Source organism: Carassius carassius, chromosome 11 (genome assembly GCF_963082965.1).
Source record: "Carassius carassius chromosome 11, fCarCar2.1, whole genome shotgun sequence".
Classification (NCBI taxonomy): domain Eukaryota; kingdom Metazoa; phylum Chordata; class Actinopteri; order Cypriniformes; family Cyprinidae; genus Carassius; species Carassius carassius.
The window spans coordinates 16000455-16020940 of NC_081765.1; the positions used below are offsets into that span (position 1 = coordinate 16000455).

The window sequence follows — 20486 nt, forward strand, 5'->3', positions numbered from 1 at the left end:
AAGGTGCACGCATAAACGGTCAAACACGCAAAAATGTGTCAAAATGCGGCGCTTAGTGATTATTTAAGTATGCCTTCGTCGGTCCTGTAATAAATGAACGTAAAGAGTTGAGAATGAAAATACTTGCGTGACTTGCGGAAATTGCTTACTTGCGGCTCTTAAAGTGACAGTGGGCTATTTTTCCTGCTGCTACTGTGTGTTTATTAATCAAACAAAAAAAGACAAAATCACACACTGCTCTTGAGTGAAGGACTTTTTTTTAGCTTTATAAAGAAACAAAAAAGTTTAATTCTTACAGTGAAGACTATGCTGTTTTATTTTACATTTGATTATTCATTTTTGTAGTACGCTGTAAACTGTTGAGACTTGCATAAAATAAACATTATGACAATGACAATGACAATTTATTTGTATAGCACTATTAAAAACAACAGTTGTTGACCAATGTGCTTTCCACATGTAATCCAACATAACATCACAACATTGAGTCACATAAATTTCACTTAAGTATACAACATCAGACCACCAGAAAATAAAAAAAATTAAAAGCACATAAAATCACAAACATTTGTAACAAAAAAAACAAAACAAATTAACTAATCTATTTTAACAGATACGAGTTTAATCGAAAGCTTTTGAAAATAAAAAAGTTTTAAGTCTGGATTTAAAAGTAAACAGGGATGGAGCTTGTTTTAAACTAATAGGTAGAGTATTCCAAAGCCTTGGAGCAGCGACGGAAAAAGCTCGGTCTCCTCTACACTTGAGCCTTTTTGTGATTTAAACATTAAATCACAAAAGTTTGTTTCATTTGTATCTTTTTATTCTACTGTATTTGTCCTTTGCTTTTTTATTACGGACAGTTTAATTATTTTTAATAATTTTGAGGACTTTTTTTTTGAAATTTTTTTGAAAAGTTTTTGTTTGAAATTACGCTAGTCTCTACAATGTAGAAGTCATAGCAACCTTATTTACAGGAAATACATATTTGATAAGTATCTTTAAATAAATCACTCATATAAAGTTTTGGTCATATGGCCTCTTCATAATTGTGTTAAATAATCGTGATTACAATATTGAACAAAATAATCGTGATTTAGATTTTTGCCATAATCGAGCAGCCCTAGTAGAAATCAGTGTATAAGTGTAAGACTTTTGGTTAAAAACCAGTCAAATGCAGTATGTCAGCACATAGTGTAATTAATTAGATTTAAAAAAAATTGTTTGATGGACTTATTTTTGTTTAAATGGCAAATTAAAAAAAATAATTACAATGTTAATGAACACTTACTAAACTTTATACTAAACCTCTAAATGCTCCTATTGTTGTTATTATCTGCACAGGCTGCACTGGCTAATATGTATTTCAAAGAGTCCTTTGTGCCACTTTAAGAGGTTACCTGTAAAATTACCATGAAATTTCCAAATGAAGCATCTGTCAGTGCTTTGTCAGGTTAATTGGCTTGTAGGATCCTGGTAATAAATCTAAATCCTCATGAAGTCCATATAATTCCTCTACTTTCGTTGAGGGCGACCCCTGGTATCGGATTTGATTAAAAACCCTTGAGAAACAGTGAAGATTGAATAATCAGTCAGAAGTGCTCTAACCCTGAACTCGGCCAGCATGCCATATTTAAGGTATAATGCCTTCAAAAATAGCAAATGCATGATGTGGAGTATATTCTGGGATACCGGACATTAAGAACTCAGTAGGTGTAAAACGAGGCATTAATCTAAAACTTAATTTCATCTCACAGATTAATTTGCAGGCCCGCCTGGCACAGATTATAGCTGTACTGTAAGGTAATTATGAGTGAAAGTAGGATTTCCAGGATTTCTCTATCAAATATATATATATATATATATTTAATACTGTCAGTCAAAATGTCCCATTCCAAAGACCAGAGATCTATTACCTCTGTGTGTTTGACCTCTGACATTATTCTACATTTTGTGATTCAGGATCTGAAACTTTAACAGCTTGTAAACCTCTGATTGATAATAAAAGTGTGATGTCAATCTTTCCGACCACAGAAATCACCAGATTGCTTTGTTCTGGATTTTACGTGTTGAGGAAAGAATTGTTTTGCTCAGATGAAACAGTGGGTGAAGTTTGGTTTTCAGTCATGAGTGTCAGTCGCATTGCCTGGTGCCTCCACCTGTTTTTCCCTTAACCACTGAGTCTCTATAGCCCCTTTCACACAGAGATTTTGGATAATACACAGGTAATGTGTCCCGGGCAGTTGTTTCCGGATCGTTTTGATTCATTCACACTGTCAGGGATTTCCCGGAAACTGTGCGTGCATTCACACATAACCCGCAAAGGTCCCGTAATGACACGTGACATCAGAATGTCGAAAACACAAGTCGAAAATGCTAGACACGTTAACTTTCACTTAAGCTGGTGAACAATCTTCGCTTCAGTAAGGATAGTGAGGAAACTTATGGTAACGTATGGTAACCCTCGTTCCCTGAAGGAGGGATCGGAGACGCTACGTCGGTGACCGACGAATATGGGATATCGCTTCGATAGACCAATCTACTTCGAGTGTAAACTAAATGAGCCAATGCACATTGGCATGCAATTATTGCATCCAGCTGCCGCTGATCACTGCGTGAGTATAAGAAGGGAGCAGGTGCAATGCACTTTTTCGCTGAGGAGCCAAGCCGAGCTGGGGACCCGGCAGCTCATGGGTGCTGCCCCTTCCAGTGCCCTGTGCGAGCCGCCTGCGCCCCTATTAGGTGTAGACCGGGGCTCAGAACAAGTAGCTCCACTCACCGTTGACAAAGCACTACCTCACTGGGTGAGATTGGATAACACTGGGAAAACGTACCCAGTCCGCTTGGAACCGGGATGCTGCGGAATCCCCATCCTTCCCGAAGGAGGTCTCGGAGGCAAATACACATATAGCATCCATTTAGGAGTATACAGAGAAATTTGAGGTGATTAAAAACCCTCTTGGGAAGGCAGAAGTCTGCCGGGGAAACACGGGCTCTAAGGCTATACCGTGGACTATACACATACGAGTATCGCTTAGGTCTCAATATGGAACCCACTCATTCCACCGCGTCCAGCTGCTTAGGGTGATGGAGGATCTCAACAGGGTCTACAGTACAAACACTCTGGAGCAGTTTAATCAAGCCGACACTAACCGGGGCCTTTCAGTGCCACTACCCGTTTGAGGTGAGAACACAGGAGGATACCGGCTCTACACGAAGGCTATAGAACCTAGCGAACGTGTTAGGGGTCGCCCAGCCCGCAGCTCTACAAATATCTGTCAGCGAGGTGCCACAAGCCAGTGCCCAGGAGGATGCAACACTTCTAGTTGAGTGAGCTCGCAACCTGAACGGGCAGGGCACATCCTGAGCCTGATAAGCCAGGGGCCTCAGGATTACCTGGGAGTCAGCCAACCCGAACTCTAGGCACGAATCGTCGACCGAAAATGCATGCAGGCCCCTACCTTCTTGATGGAGGCCAGTGCAAGCAGGAGCAGGGTTATCAAATGAAAGAAACTTTAGCTCAACTGAATGCAAAGGCTCGAATGGGCCCTGCTGTAGTGATTTAACCACTAGAGACAGGTCCCAAGAGGGTATACAGGGGGGCCGGGAAGTATTTAACCTCCTGGCACCTCTAAGGAAGCTAAAGATGAGGTCATGCTTACCCAAAGACTTCCCATTCACGGGGTCATGGTATGCAGCAATAGCAGCAACCTGGACTTTGAGGGTAGAGGGAGACAGCCTTCACTCTATGACACACCTTTTACAGCATTAGTTGTTCACACAGAGCTCGTTCCGGGCAATGCTACTAGGTCCCCAACCCAGGATCGATCCCAAGAATCAATCCCGGGAAGTGTTTGCGTTCTCACAGAAGGCAATCTGGCAATGTTCTGTCAATTTTCCAGGTCCAAGTTGCAGTGTGAAAGGGGCTTATATAAGGACTCGCCTAACACTGCTGCTTATTATTTGAATATCTGACTTCATTTTAGGTGTGTTTTTTTCCAATTAAACTTGACAGTTCACCCCAAATGTATGTTGTGTCATTTTAGACTCACCTTCGTGTCATTCTATACCTGTATTTATGTTATTTATTTAAAGGTACATGAATGCTGAAAGAATCTATAAACTGTTCCTTTATAATGTCGGTTCATATAGTGACTGATCGGTCAACCTCAAAAAAGATAAAAACTAGAGATGCATAAATTTCAGTTTTCTTGTCCGATTCTGATTTCCAATTCTTTTTATAAGTGTGACCTTTTGATACCGATGTTAAATATTTTTTTAACATACAAATAAGAAATTTTGTGGAAAAATGCAATGATACTTTTAAATATGAAACCAAACCACCTGTAGGTGGCAGCAAATTACTGTTTTGAGTCATTTAGTCATTCAATTAACCAATTCGTTCAAACGCCGAATTCATTCAGTCTTTATAAATGGGTCACTGAATCATTGACTCAATCGATTTGTTCAAAATGTGAATTTATTCAGTAACAAAATACCGCTGTGTGTTGCTGGGAGACACGTGTGATTGGAACTATTTGCATTTGTGAAATTGAGCAAAAACATCAATATTGTGTCTAAAATATAAGTCACTTAATTTTAACTTCTTGTTTATTATACTACTATTGTATAAAATCAGTGTCATATTGCAATGGTGTTGATATTCAGGGGAAACATCTTGGTTGAGTAATGTTGCTTACCTATATAATATACTATAAATATAATTTGATCTCTAGCGCAGTATGCATCTACAATTTTCTGTGTGTGCTGTGGTGCTCATTTGTTTTAATTTCTGCACGAGTCTGTCTCTCACACTCAGACGGGTTGTCTTGAGTAGCTGAGGAGCGTAGCGGTGACATCAAAATGGACAATGTTTGCAGTCATTATTTATTTTTTAAGATTTATTATAGTATTTTTATATTTTTAATTAGTTTACTATTGTTGTCACAAATCAAGTGAATTTAAGTCAAATGTGAATTTTGTTTATTTTCTTAAAGGCCACTAAAAAACAGCAGAAATTGAAAGCAAAGAGATTAAGCATGTGGGAATAATAAACATTAACATACATGTAGCTAGTCAATAGTAGACGGTGATGACTACTATCGGTGGAAATTATCAGATTCTGTGAGAAAAGCACCTTGTTCTGCCCCCTGGGTGGCAGACAGAAGACGTTTGAAAACCAAGGCGAAGCTTATGAAAAATAAAAATGAAGCCTGGGGCCGCAGGCTCATTTCTCCTGTCCTAATGTTAATCAGCTTTGGTGACATCTATTGCTCAGCTATTATCTCTGCTAATAAGCCTGTTTTGTCAGATTACACTATACAGTACATCTAATGTTTCCAGTAATAGATACCAAATGCAAGGCATAACTTTTTTCAAAATGTTATAAATAATGATGCTTGTAGTTTATGTTTCAAGTACATTTCTGTTGTGTTTGGAGATAACTTTGCATTAAGACTTTCAACTCATGCAAATATGAGTTACATTTTGTATTTATTTATTAATTTTTTTTTTCTTATTTTTATGAAACACACCCAGACGCAAGATTAACAAATGTTAATTTGATTGACAATGCCTCATGAAAAGGAGATGTGCTGTAGAACATCAGCCAATATGTTGGGAGCTAAAAGTTACAGTTACAGTTTGCCAGTAAAACATAAGTTATCTAGTCAGCAAAATCCATATCAAATTTGGTGTCTTGGGAAATGCTTTAATTTGCTTAACAGAAGATGCTAATGGCATATACTAGTTCTAATTTCTATTGTTTTTATAGAAAATAAAATTGATAAAAAAAAATGTTATCATTAGTGAATATTCATATATAAAATGGATTGATAAATCTTTTCTGAGTGGAAAACAACACACTAAAGTGTAACTGTCGGCTGTTAAGTGCTATTAAATCTGTTAGCGTCTAATGTCTATAAGCTGTTTCTGCATTTTCAGGTTTCTTGGATGAATATAAAGTTTAAAGAACTACATTTATAGCAATTATTTATAGCATTATAAATGTCATTGCTGTCACTTCTGATTAATTTAATTCAAATTTGTGCAAAATGTTATTTCCTTAAAAGAAAGAAAAAATCTGACAGACCCCAAACTTTTAACAGTATAGTGAATCTAAATATTTCCATTGCCGTATATTTTGCAAAGAGTACCTACACTTGCGAGTACAGCTGTATATCTGTGTATAAGTGTTTTCCTTTATATTTTGTTTTTCTCCAGATTCCTCCAAGAAGCTTAAAGATGTCCTGGAAGAGTTTCATGGAAATGGTGTCCTCTCCAAGTACAACCCTGAACAGGTATGTAATGGCAGGAGCGTATCCGTGATCTCGCCTGATTAAATGATCTGTTTAGAGGCAGTGGAGCCTCTGGCTGTGACTTGACAGAACACCAATACAACCTGACTCTGGCCGCAAGTCATTACAGGAAATGCTTAGTCATCCGCTCCCTGAAACGAAGTGGCCAGATATTGCCTCCTGTTAGAGAAGGTCCTCACTGACATCATGAAGCCCATGCATCACGTTGCCGTGACAACAAAGCCAGCGGGCAGCCACATCTATAATTTGCTTTATGGAGTGTCACCATTATATTTCTCTCCTCTTCTCCACACTGACATACATAAGAGGCTGCTCAGGGTTTGGCGCCGCAGGTTTTTACCCAGAGCCATGGCTGAATCAATAGTGAATAAGCACCGGTGGCAATTAATGGTTCTGAAGCTGACGCCAGGTTGGCTGTGGTGTGACATTGCATGCTTCGCTTTGTTCATCAGTTCAGTTGCAACCACCTTTAAATCATAAAGTCTGGGAGAATCACAAAATGAAGGTGACATTCCAAGAGTGCCACTGTGCTGCCTACTTCTGATGACAGCCTTGTATTTCACTCATGGATACAGCCTTGATTGACTGTTTGACTGAGGTTGGGCTGTAAATATCCTTCATCACAGCCTCAAAAAGTCACAGCTAGTTTGAGTGCCTTTTCATTATGAGGTTTAATTATGGTGACTCTGTAACCTTTGTCTGTAAAAATGGGCGCCAGTGAAAGGTTAAAGAAACCATTTCATTGTTTCCTGGATCATTTGAGAGCAGGGCCAGTCTCTGTGTTTTTGCACTTTTGAAAGCCAGACAGGAAGTTTCTCTTACAGCCACTGCTGGCTGTGCTGCTTTTCACACCAGCAAAACATATAAACGCATTTGCTAATAGTGAGACAAAGAGAGTCATTTGGTTTCAGTTACTTTACCCTTCCTGTTTGTGGTGTGCATCTGCCTACCGTTTGCAGTCCCTCAAACATAGCCTACCTTTAAATTGCATTCAAGTTCCTCTTTTTTCACCACCATTTGATTCTGTCCTACATGCCTTGCCTGTTTCTGCTTTACTGGCTTTTTGCCCGTTTCCAGAGTTTCATTTCAGCAACAAGAAGGATCCAAAGGATTTAGGTTTGTTCATTCCTGCAGTGGTATGATTGAAGGGGAATTCATCCACAATGCCATCAAAATTGTCTTCAACACAGATTTTGTGGGTGGTTTTGGTGGTTTTTGGGTGGTATATTTAATTGAACAAAAGTGACAGTTAAGACACTCATAGGGCCCTATTTTAACGATTTAAACGCATAGTGTAAAGCGCACGGCACAGGTGCACTCAGGGCGTGTCCAAATCCACTTTTGCTATTTTAACGACGGAAAAATGGTTGGCGCCTGGGCGCATGTTCTAAACAGGCTGTCCCTATTCTCTTAATGCGTAATGGGTGTTTTTTAGGCGTAACATGCAATAAACCAATCAGAGTCTCATCTTCCATTCCCTTTAAGAGCCAGTTGCGCTCGTGCCAAGACAGATTTGCTATTTACAAGGCGGAATTTGGCAAGCGCAAAGACAGAACGCGTCTCTGAGATGAAACGGAGCTGCTCGTGTGCGAGCAAATAGATTGCCTAATTCTGATACATGTGATGACTATCCATTATGACATGTAGGCATGTTTATATTTAATTAACCTACAAAAAATTCTTATGCATTGTAATCCTTTAATTTGTAATATTTGGCATGTTTGTGTGCTGCTGTGCGTACCCGTGTTTAATAAGCAACCTATACTATTAGCTCTTTAAATAACAAAGAAAAAACATTGACTTTAGACTTTACACCAGGTTTGAACTGGTCTATGGCGCAGTCTATTTTCAGCTCTTTAAAATAGCATTGCGCCAGCAATGCGCGTGAACACACCTCTTTTTTAGACCAGCACGCCTATGGGGGCACAAATGGGTGCAAATGCATTTGCTAATTAAACGACGTGGCGCTGGACGGGAAAATGCGAACAGCGCCGGACTGAAACTAGCAAACACACTTGCGCTGCGCCTTGCGTCGCATTGCGCCGGGTGTATGATAGGGCCCATAATGTTACAAATGATTTTTTATTTATTTATTTTGACCTTGCTATTTATCAAAGAATAGGGAAAAATGTATTTCCATAACAATTGTAAGCAGCAATTATGCAACATGAAGTTGAGACCAAAATGAATAATTATAATAAAAGCTTTGCCATAACATGAATAAATTATTAAAATCTTTTTACTTTAAACTGTAAAACAAAACAAAAAATATCTTACAATCTCCAAACTTACTGTAGTGTATTTTTGTTTTGTTTCTTTTTTTCCCCAGCTATGCTAAGTTTTATTTCAGTTGACAAGAATTTTTTCATTTAGTTTTCATCATCGGTAATATAGCTGTTTCCTTTTTAGTCCTTTATTTAATTTTTGGCTGTTGTTTTTTTCAATTTTTTATTACTAAGAGAAAATTATCACCTTAAAGAACGAAGTCCGAATTATACAAATAATTATCTCGCCACTAAACCTGCAAAACAGCATTAAATACTGAATAATGAGGATATGAAAGGTAACACCATTCACTGATCCCTTCCCTCTGCACGAACAAACACTGCAGTGTATATAACCCCTCTTTCCCTTTACCCTCTTCATATATCTCTGACTGCCACACAGAAGCAAGATGTTCTCATCCAAGTAAGATGTTAACTTCTGGGTTTGCATGTTCTGTGGTTCAATGTGTCTACAGACTGCATGCCCCGGCCCATTCCTGTCTGACAGGATAGTCTTGCTATAATGTATACTGAAGGTCAAAGGTCGCACCCACTGCTTTTTAATGTGAGCCATGTGTCTGTGATACTTTCAGTTGTATTAACGAGATCTTCATCATGGTGTTTTTGTAACTGCAGATTGTTTCTTTGAGCTGCAAAAAAATGTGTTTTTACTATTCTTTAATGTGTGTCAGTGGGCTCCCTCTGTCTATTGGTTGCCATGTGTCATAATGAAATGCTTGAGCGTGTCATTCATATCCAAAGACAGGAACATCCTCTCTCCTGAAAACATAAAGGAGCAAGAAGCTGCATATTCATACATATCGTCTTATGCCTCATCATCTCTCCACATGTCTCCTGCAGCCCATCGACTATGAGGGCTTCCAGCTATTCATGACGACCTATCTGGAGAATGACATCCCTGAGGAACTTTGCAAGCACCTCTTCACCTCCTTCAAGAGCAAGAATGGTGGAGGCAGCTCCCCTGACACCTCTCGATCTGGAGCAGGCATACTAGGTAAATCATATTTTTTAAAAAGCCTTTATTCTATCAATAACGGGTCGTAAAATATGGATTTCAGATTTCAGTTTTAATGGGAGAAACAGGTGTCAGTTTCTTCTGAGTTTACTGTTTTGGGAGCTAAGGATGAGCAATTGCAGTGAAACACTCTTACAGTTGGGTCCAGAATCTAATCCATTTTAAGCCTGGAAATAAGATTTTGAACCTCAAGACGTAAAATAAGAAATTTTTAAGAGTCACTAATCAGACTTTTGGAGTTCAGCTAGGGCACTGCTGCCATTAATGCAAAAGGGGTACAAACCAAATAAAAATAAATGATTCAGGAAATACTCAGTTTACTGATTATTTATTTTCTAATGGAAAACATATACGCTACCAATCAAATGATGAGGTTGGTAAAATCGATAACCTACTGTTCAAACGTTTGGGGTCGGAAAGATTTTTTACAGGTGCATATCAAAAAAGTAGAATATCATGGAAAATGTCATTAATTTATGTGATGGCAAAGCAAAATTTTCAGCAGAATTCATTCATTTATGCTGATTTGGTGCTCAAGACTCAAACATGTTGATGATGAACAAAAAAAAAATAAAGTACTTTCACATTTGGTCTCAGATCCCACTTTATCTTTTCATTTGAATTAGATTAGATTATTATACTGCATGACCAGTTTGCTTGTAAAGCTGTTTATAACAAACTCTCAGCCTCAAATAGATGTCTGGAGAAACCTGCTCTTGTCGGGAGACCTGCAGCCCGCTTTATAGGCTCTTCATGACTCTTGAGCCATTGTTCTATAAAGAAAAAACTTTATGCATGATGCAAGCATGATGCATGAGTGCACTTTAATGAAAAGACACCCATGGCTTTGCGTCTGAATTACTTCTATCATTGTTGGCCTGAGGTGATTTATGGCAAATATTAGTTGACTGAATAAATAGTTAGACAGCCAACAGTGCCATCTAGTGCCTTGATTTCTCTGGACTGGCAAATACAGTATAATCAGTGTTTTCTGTTGCACCATTTGTCTTTAATGCAACTCAGTCAGTGAATGTAAACGCTAAATGGCAAACTCATTATTGTAGTGATAAATCTGCCATGTTAAGCTGTCCTGGCTGGTGGCGCTCATAAACTATCCCAGCTATCTTTTCCTTACATCACGTGACTCAAACGTTACTTCACCTGATGTTGTTATGTGTTGTCTTGGCAGCTCTTTTTATGTAGTTGTGTTGATGTCAAACAAAGCAACCAGTGACAGATATGATTTTCATCCATCGTGTCAAGTCAACCACTGTGCATTTGTGGTGACAATCGTGATGTACCGTCAGCTTCCTCCTCAGTACCTTATGCAATATTAAAAATGTCTTTCTACCTGTCGGGTTTCCAAAACCTCCCACAAACTGAACAGTTCAAAGCACTGTCCAGGTGTAAACAGACCTGTAACAGGCCAGTAGCAACAATATCCTGTATTATAATGTTCACACAGGTTTTACACAAATCTGTGTGTACACACAGTGAATGAGGCCCTGCGCTATGTTGCTTCCTGTCTCATTTCAGTTTGGCACTTTCATTCTCCCCTTTATCTTCCTGTACTGCTTTTTTCATGGTAGGTATGAATGGGAAGAGTATTTTGTGTGCTATGAGCCGACATACACCAGAGAACTCTGCAGGGATCACTCAAGGCTCAGGGGCCACCACATCACCCTGCTCCTCCCGCTCCTCCTCACAACGCTCAGGCACAGGGGGCCACACACCCAGAGGCCCCCACCGGTCGCCCGGCACACAGCCCAATCCCCCATCGAGCAGCAGCAGCAGCAATGCTTTGGCTCTCTCCAAAACCACCAACTCCCCGCGCCTCTCCCCAGGTCAGATTCGGGACAACTTTTATCTTCACTGCACTTTTTACGCGTGTAATCCATGACTTATAAAGCAATATTGGCTGATCGGAATCATGATACTTTCGTGTTATATCTGCTATCATTACTCATATATTATACATATTCTAATTAACACTCTTCCAGAGCGTAATCAATCTGAAAATCGTTCATCTCTCCGGAGGAGTCCTTCTCCACAAAAAGGATCTCCATCACCCCAAGTGGTCTTCCTTAAAGACATTGTGTGCTACTTGTCCCTGCTGGAAAGGGGAACACCAGAGGACAAGCTTGAGTGTAAGTTAAACATTTTTCAAAAAAAAAATTTCCTGTTAGCATTTTTTTTTTTTATCTTTGCTGTCTTTTGGGAAATTTTAAGAAGGCTTAATTTTAAGACTTAATTTTTAAATATACTTTTTTTTTTTGCATATTGATAGTTGATGTTAGAGCTTGTTCATGTAAAATCAAAGACAACGTGTTTCTTTGTTATCATAGTTTATTGCACATATTGAGGACATATTAGGTTTCTTCCCTTTAATCCCTATTTTATTTACACTAAGACAGCATATCCTCATTAATTCCCACTTTTCCAAAGTTTGTCTAAAGAAAACCAACAGTATTTTAAGTAATTTTGTAAATTATGTCTCCAAACCAGTCGTGCCAAAGCATAGTATCAGTCAATAGTGACTAATGCTATGTGAAAAGTCCCCTCATTCTTGGCTGTCGCAAATTTCATTTCTTTATTGACAATTCATATTTAAACACATCATATGAAATGCAGATATGGATCTTTTGAAATGTTTGAATAGACCATTTAATTTCAGTAACTGAAGCCTATGTGAGGCAAAGCTGAATTTTCAGCAGCCATTACTCCAGTTATCAGCGTAACATGATCCTTCAGAAATCATCCTAATATTTGGTACTTAAGAAAAATTTCTTATCAATGTTGAATCACAGTTGTGCTGTTTAATATATATATATATTTTTTTTTTTTTGTGGAAACGGGATTCTTTTATTCCAGATTATTTGATAAATGGAAAGTTCAAAAGAACAGCATTTGTTTGAAATAGAAATTTCTTTACTGTCACTATTGATCAATTTAATGCATCCTTTTACGAATAAAATAATTATGTTCTAAAAAAAAAAAGTTATTAGCTATTAAATCAGTTTGAGTCTGTTTTTACATATAGGTACATTCAAACACACCTTTGTCAGTTCTGTGTTTTAATTGACCTCTGACCTATACATAGTGAAAATGACAGGAGACTTCCTCTTATTTCGTAAGGGCTTATCTCTGCTCCTGGCCTTATTTACCATGGAGTTAGCTTTCTTTAGCATAGGAAGTTATTTCTGCCCAAAGCTAATCCTCACTAGCTGCCTCAGTCTGCCATTTGATAACCTGAGCTCCAGGTGCCAGCATGGGCTCTGTACTGGACAAATATTTGCCACACGACAAAAAGATACAGTCTCTTATCTTTCACTTCTCTCACCCTAAAGTCATGTTCAGGCTCTACGACACAGATGGCAATGGTCTGCTGGACAATTCGGTAAGTCTGCAATCTCCATTATAATGTGTAATGTCTAAATGTCCAGTTATTTGGCTTTGTGGTTAGAGACTGTAAACAACAAAGAGTTAATAATGCACAGTACACCTTTAATGTGAGATTTACATACACTGTTATAGTACATGATGTCATTGTGTTGAGTTGTTAATGAAGTGATCATCTTTAAATGTTTCATTTATCTTAACACTATCAGGACTCTGTGATTCAGAGTCTCAAAATATTATTGATCTTTTTTTTTTTGTAACTTTAAACAGATAGTTTGGCGAAGCTGTAAATATCAGGCTTCATAAAAAAGTGAATTTGAAAACTGTATGCTTTATAGTGTATAATATCTAAGGCAATTATATCTGTTCGATTTAGGAGCTCGACCGCATCATAAACCAGATGGTCCATGTAGCTGAGTACCTAGAATGGGACTCTACAGAACTACAACCAGTATGGATCACTTTAAACATTACCACCAGGCAATCCTATCATGCATAGTGGAATCCATATGTTACTGTCCCTTATTTTTTATTGTAGATTCTGAAGGAGATGATGGAGGAGATTGATTATGACCGGGATGGAACGGTCACATTAGAGGAATGGATCAGAGGAGGAATGACCACCATACCACTCTTGGTACTGCTGGGAATGGAGACGGTGAGGAGAAACTAATTGTGAGTCATAAAGTGGAAACTATGCATTAAGATACAGTATCTTATTTCCTGTTCCTCTTTCACAAACATTCAGAATGTACAGGAAGATGGGCAGCATGTATGGAGACTGAAGCATTTCAACAAGCCAGCATACTGTAATTACTGCCACACTATGTTGTTAGGAGTACGAAAACAGGGCCTTTGCTGCTCACGTGAGTATCTATCTTTCTGTCATATATCATCTGTGATTTGGTCTAATCATATCTGTTTTGTTCTGTCTGTTGATCTATCTTTCTGTCGTTCTGTCCATCTGTAATCTCTCACCTTTTTGATGTGTCTGACCTGATGGTGTGTAGTTGTCATTTGAAATGTTTTCCTTCAGTCTCTCACGCTCCATCTCTCACAGTCCTGTCTTTTGTTTGGCAGTATGCAAGTACACAGTCCATGAGCGCTGTGTGTCCAAAGACATTGCTCCTTGCATTAGCACCTACGCCAAGTCCCGCAGGCACACCAATGTGAGTGCATAAACAACACACGCTTACAAATGAACACTTCTCACTGTTTAAACATTGTGGACAAGTCAGAAAGGCTATGAGAACATCCTGTGTGTAAGGTCTTTTTTCTGTACTGAGAACTAGAGGGGAAAGACTGAGAGCACACAGCACCGTTTAGTCACTGACACCTCTTTAGAACTTGTGCTCCCCATGCAGTAACTACCGCAGAGATGACAAAATAATGTCATTAGATTATGAGTGTATTGTGTGATGTGTTAAGTGATGTGTACTTTTAGTGTAAAAACCAATTAATTTTCATTGAATAGTGAAAATGTCAGTTCGCATACTTAAGGTGTTTATGAAGACTTGGGGCTTGTGTAAAACTATTATACACTATCAAAAGTAATGTGCTTTAAGTTTCTTCATTAGTCTTACCTTCATCTCACATACTATATATTGTAGTATTCATTTTTTTAGTGACTTTTTAACATTAGTTGTTAGACTAAAGTAAAAATGCAATCTGCAAGACCCTTGCAGTTCTTCCTAGAGGATTATTTTGAAAGCTTTGACCAACAACAACAAAATCTTTATATCATAACATTCTTTTAGTAGATTCCAACATATTATTATTTATTTACTAATATCCTGTGTATTCAAGGAAATTGATATATATATAATTCTATATATATAATAAAACCTCCTCACTTGAGGTTTTACCTTGTGAGGTGATTGTTTTAGTCATTTAAGTAAAAAAATATTGCAGATAGTGATATAATTCTGTTGCAAATGCCTTTTAAATGCATGACAGAGCATGATAACAATTTCAGTAATGTATAGATGGGCTGCTGGATTATTTCCTAACTAAATAATAAATAATGATTCTCTGTTCAATGTTTTTCTAGGCTATGCAGCATGTTTGGATGGAGGGCAACTCCCCAACAAAATGTGACAAATGTCACCGTAGTATCAAGTGCTATCAAGGTCTAACAGGCCTTCACTGTGTTTGGTGTCAAATCACTGTGAGTATATACTTACTTATATAAGTAAGTTAGTCAGCCAGTAAGAGTCAAAAACTTTTGTGTTATCTTTAGTAATATTGTATTTTTAGTAATATTTAATATCTAGTAATAGTAATTAGATTTATGAGCAAAGACTAATGGAAATGTATTTTGTTATGTTTTTCCTCATTAAAAATAACTTATTTTATATATATTTTTTTTTTCTAAAAGCCATTTTTATGTAACTTATTAATACCACTAGGTGGCGTTCTTCACTAAACATTCACACCATTTAGTGGATGTGACCAGTATAGGCCTAATAAAGATGAGTGTCAGCACTTACCACTCATTTAAAGGCTTTTTCACTGCATAATGATTTTTATTATCACATTATATGCTCCTGCACTCTCTTTGAACCATCTCTTCTGACAGTTTGAACTCTAAACCTGCAACTTAATTATTATCAACTACAGATTATGCTGTCCTCTTTATTCCTACCATTCTTACTGTGATTTCTTTCTTAATTCTGATTAGTGAGGATAAACCAAGAAGTAAAAAAATAGATCCAGTCCCTTCTTGATGTTCTTTTTTCACTAGTCCTCATCAATATTTGTGTTTTCCAGCTCCATAACAAGTGTGCATCTAACGTGAAGCCTGAGTGTGATGGTGGACCATTAAAAGATCACACACTCTTACCATCGTACATCTGCCCTGTTATTCTGGTGAGTTCGTTCTCTCCCACTGCACTTTTTTAAAATGCAAGGATCCCAGTACAATTTTTTCATGGGTGGGTCCTGGACAAATTCTTCATGGGCCTACTCTCTTCTGGGACCCAAGAGTACTGTAAATTTTTGAATTAAATATTCATTTTAAAAGTAATTGTGTTCCAGATAAAATGAATCCAGTTAAAGTCTTTTCAATAAGTAATCAAGGAAATCAAGGTAATTTAGAAACATTCAAAATTCGGAGCCAGTAAAAATTTTTTTTGTTTTTTGAAAGAAGTATCTTATGTTTGGGCAAGGCTTCATTTATTGGATACAGTAAAAAAATAAATTAGAAAGAAAAAAACCGTCTCTAGGTTACGAATGTAACCCTAGTTCCTCGAAGGAACGAGACGCTGCGTCAAGCGCTTTGGGGAAACGACTTTGGCAAGATCAACTCTGAATATCGTGTGCAATCTGTCCAATGGAAGAGCGTGACGTCACAGGCGGGGTGACGTAGCGACCAGGAAGCTATAAAGGCACGTGCCACGCAGCTGGCTTCAGCTTCTAGTAGGGAAGCAAGCGCCGGCAGGGGTGCCGGGAGTATGGCTCTGCGACACAGCGTCTCGTTCCTTCGAGGAACTAGGGTTACATTCGTAACCTAGAGACATTCCTCTTCAGGAACTCGAGCTGCGTCAAGCGCTTTGGGGAACGATGTGCCAACGCTGCCAGACTACCAATCCCCTGCCTAGTGTGTATCCGAAGAGCACAGCTAAGGCAAGAGGACAGAAGAGCCAGGAGCGGCTCGCATATCGAGATTGTAAAATCTGGCAAATTTAGAGGACGTGGTCCATCCTGCAGCTTTGCAGATTTCCAAGAGGGACACACCTGCTAGAAAGGCCTTAGAGGCAGCCATCCCCCGAGTAGAGTGAGCCTTGGCTCCCAAAGGAAGGGCAAGACCAGAGGACTCATAGGAGACATTGATAGCCTCGACTTTCCAACGACTAAGGGTCAGATATCCAACGACAATTGGTCAGATTTTCTCCACAGGGCAGCTCTGTGGACGTATATACAATTTAGCTTCTCCTGGTCTGGCTCCCGAAAGGGAGGAGGGCAGAAGGCCTGCAGTACTATAGGCTGTGGCGCAACAGAGGGAACTTTAGGAACATAACCCACTCGAGGGTATAAGAATGCTTTGGCAAAACCAGGGGCAAAGTCTAATTAGTTAGGGGCCGCCGAGAGGGCCTGAATGTCTCCAACTCTCTTTAGAGACGTAATCGCCAGTAAAAGGGCAGTCTTAAGGGTCAGATGTCTATCTGATATATCTTGAACTGGCTCAAATGGAGCTTTACAGAGAGCCTCTAACACCACAACAAAGTCCCACGGGGGAATACGGGACCGTACTGGAGGTCTCAGCCTCAGTGCACCGTGGAGGAAACGTGTAACTAGGGGGTGTCTACCCACTGACTGACCATTGAAAGGGACATGGTAAGCAGCTATGGCTGCCACATACACCTTTAAGGTGGAGAGAGTTAACCCCGCAGAGAGCCTAGCTTGGAGAAACTCAAGAACTGTACCAACTGGGCAGTTAACAGGGTCAAGCTGGCGGTCTCTGCACCATGAGGTGAAGAGTTTCCACCTCAGGGCGTACAGTTTCCTCGTAGAGGGAGCTCTGGATTGGAGGAGGGTCTCAACAACCTCAGTTGAGAGACCGGAAGCTATGAACTGTGCCCCCTCAGGGACCACACCCACAACTTCCAAAGCTCCGAGCGAGGGTGGATTATTTTGCCCTGCGCCTGAGAGAGTAGATCTGTACTCTCGCCAGAACTCCCGGGAGCAGAGCGATGGGGGGAAAGGCCTACAGACGAAGCCTCGGCCAGGTCTGTGTCATGGTATCTAGTCCCAGTGGAGCTGGGTGAACTAGAGAGAACCAAAGGGGACATTGCGATGTCTCTTGAGTCGCGAAGAGGTCCACCTGAGCTTTGCCAAATATCTGCCATATCTGCTCCACCACCCCTGTCTCGACAGCATGTCTGCTCCCACATTCAATCTCCCAGGAATATATACTGCTCTTAATGAGAAGAGTTTGCCCTGGGACCACAGGAGGATCTGGTATACCAGCTTGTACAAGGGGAGCGTGAACACAGACCTCCCTGGTGATTGATATTAGAGACCACAGATGGGTTGTCGGTGCGCACCAACACATGACGGCCTCTCAGGTCTGGGAGGAAATATCTCAATGCTCGATACACTGCTAGCATTTATACACAATTGATGTGCCATGTCAGATGGCGACCGCTCCAATATTACTCAATATTGGTAGGCTTTGCTCCCGAAAGCGAACCTCAGAAACTTGTTGTGGAAGGATGGATATGTGGAAGTATGCATCTTTGAGATCTATTGTGACAAACCATTCCTCGGATCTGATTTGAGCTACAACCTGTTTGACAGTGAGCATTTTGAACTTCAGTGACATTACTGAGAGGTTTAATTGACGTAAGTCTAAGATCGGACGCAACCCCCCATCCTTCTTTAGAACTATGAAATACCGGCTGTAAAACCCGGATTCCCTGTCTAGAGGAGGGACCACCTCGATGGCCGCCTTCCTTAATAGGGTATTCACTTCTTGTTCCATCACCAGAGCCTGCTGGGGGCCGACAACTGTCGGTGTAACCCCATTGAATATCGGCGGTGGATGGCCGAACTGAGTACAATAGCCTCTTTCTACTGTGTGCAGGACCAATTGAGATACATTTGGCAGTAGTTTCCACGCTGCTAAATAATGTACTAAGGGAATCAGTCTCTTGAGACTGATCTCTGGTGTAAGAGGCCCCCGAAGGGGTGGCGAGCTTCCCAGCTCCGCTACGCTCGCGGGCGGACATAACGGAGTTGCGCTCGCGGGAGACCGCTGCGCCCTGAAGCACTGGCAGGGTTGGCAGACCAGCCTCCAGAGGGCACTGGGGTGAGACGGGCCCCGTATAATGAGGTGGACACCGCTCTACTCCAGTGGGGGCTACCCTCAGGGTCACTGCGCCTCTGGCGTCAGGACCTCTTTTTCGAGGACTTCCTAGCTTCGATAATTGCACGAAGATCCGATTTAGCTTTGGAAGTCCCCGACTCGAAGCGACGCTCAGCTTTTGAGCCTCCCGGTATGAGGAGCTTGCCTGTGGCATGGGTATCTCCCGCCCAGATAACCCACGAGAGCGACGAGGGAGGAAACTCTGGAATGCCGCCACCTGTTTGCGTGCCTCCTGGAACCTGTCGACGACAGTATTGACTGTGTCGCCGAACAGGCCCGAGGCTTGAAGCGGGGCACCATAAATGCCTCTCCGCGGCCACCAAGGCTGCCATAGACCAACCAATCGCGCGAGCGGTCTCTTTGGTAGCGCAGAGGGAGAGATCAGCGGTCCATCTAAGCTCTGCGATATCGTCGGACTTGATCCCCTCTCCCTCGTCTAAATCTCTCAGGAGGTCAGCTTGATATGCCTGGAGGACGGCCATAGCGTGAAGGCACGCCCGCGCCTGACCTGCTGCCACATAGCCCTTGCCCATTAACATTAATGTTTTCTTTAACGGTTTCGTGGGCAAGGCCGGAGCCTTCAGAGACGATGCCGAACCGGGTGACAGATAGCTCGTAAGTGTCTGCCCAACCTGTGGCATCGCTCTGTACCCTCGATCAACGAGCCCCGTGACATTGCCATAATATTGAGAGTCTGGGCTGAAGAGACTGGTCAATTTGGGGTGGTTCCATGATCTCGCTAATTCTTAGTGGAGATCGGGAAAAAAGGGAAGGCTCCGGGATGGAGGTGGTTGCCTCGGCCACAGAAATCGTTCATTTAATTTACTTCTCGGCTCTGATTTTTTCTCTGCAGGCCACTCGATTTTTAATTTATCAACTGCACGAGTAACCACCTCCAACAGCTCCTCATACTGGGGCGATAGGGGTGGCGAATCCCTACTAATAGTCTCCACATCCACCTCATCAGACGAAGAGAGGTGGAGTGTCGACCCCTCGCCCTGGGGGGAAGAAACCGACGAGCATGCTTCCGAACCCAGGATTTGGGCGCCGGATCTGGCAGATGAGGAAGGAGATAAGGACTGGCCCGTCTCCATACCCTCCGCCAGATCCACCTGCGAACCCCACGAGTGCTCTTAGGCATTATGTTGTTTATTGGGACAGACAACAATAAATAAGACTCACAAGACAGACTTTAGACATGCACACACAGAGCGATTGCTGAAAGACAAGAAGCTGAAGCCAGCTTCGTGGCACCTGCCTTTATAGCTTCCTGGTCGCTACGTCACCCCGCCTGTGACGTCATGCTCTTCCATTGGACAGATTGCACATGATATTCTGAGTTGATCTTTGGGCGTTTCCCCAAAGCGCTTGATGCAGCTCGATTTCCTGAAGAGGAACTAATATTATGCATTTTACAATGGAGCTATTGAATGCGTGATTCTGATTGATTAAATTATTGTCCAGGAAATGCAAAAATGCACAGCTATGAAGTAGTTCCAAAGGATTTTTTCTGTGAAACTACTTTTTTTTCAGGAATCATTGGTGAATAGAAAGTTATAACAAACAGCAGTTATTGTGAAATAGATTTTCAAATAGAAACAGAACTT

At 40.7% G+C, this 20486-nt stretch overlaps 1 protein-coding gene across 2 annotated transcripts in view; it reads left to right on the plus strand.

The window, feature by feature from the left end:
• Positions 1-20486, plus strand: part of LOC132152878 (diacylglycerol kinase beta-like) — a 103735-nt gene that overhangs the window by 17590 nt on the left and 65659 nt on the right. Inside the window, exons 3-14 of one of the 2 annotated variants that reach the window (XM_059561815.1) lie at positions 6220-6296; positions 8982-9002; positions 9440-9593; positions 11204-11458; positions 11615-11761; positions 12962-13011; positions 13390-13464; positions 13552-13671; positions 13762-13879; positions 14094-14182; positions 15064-15180; positions 15783-15881. In XM_059561815.1, coding sequence (XP_059417798.1) covers positions 6220-6296; positions 8982-9002; positions 9440-9593; positions 11204-11458; positions 11615-11761; positions 12962-13011; positions 13390-13464; positions 13552-13671; positions 13762-13879; positions 14094-14182; positions 15064-15180; positions 15783-15881 — 1322 coding nt within the window. The remainder of the gene's footprint in view (positions 1-6219; positions 6297-8981; positions 9003-9439; positions 9594-11203; positions 11459-11614; positions 11762-12961; positions 13012-13389; positions 13465-13551; positions 13672-13761; positions 13880-14093; positions 14183-15063; positions 15181-15782; positions 15882-20486) is intronic. The other variant, XM_059561816.1, reaches the window with a different exon arrangement.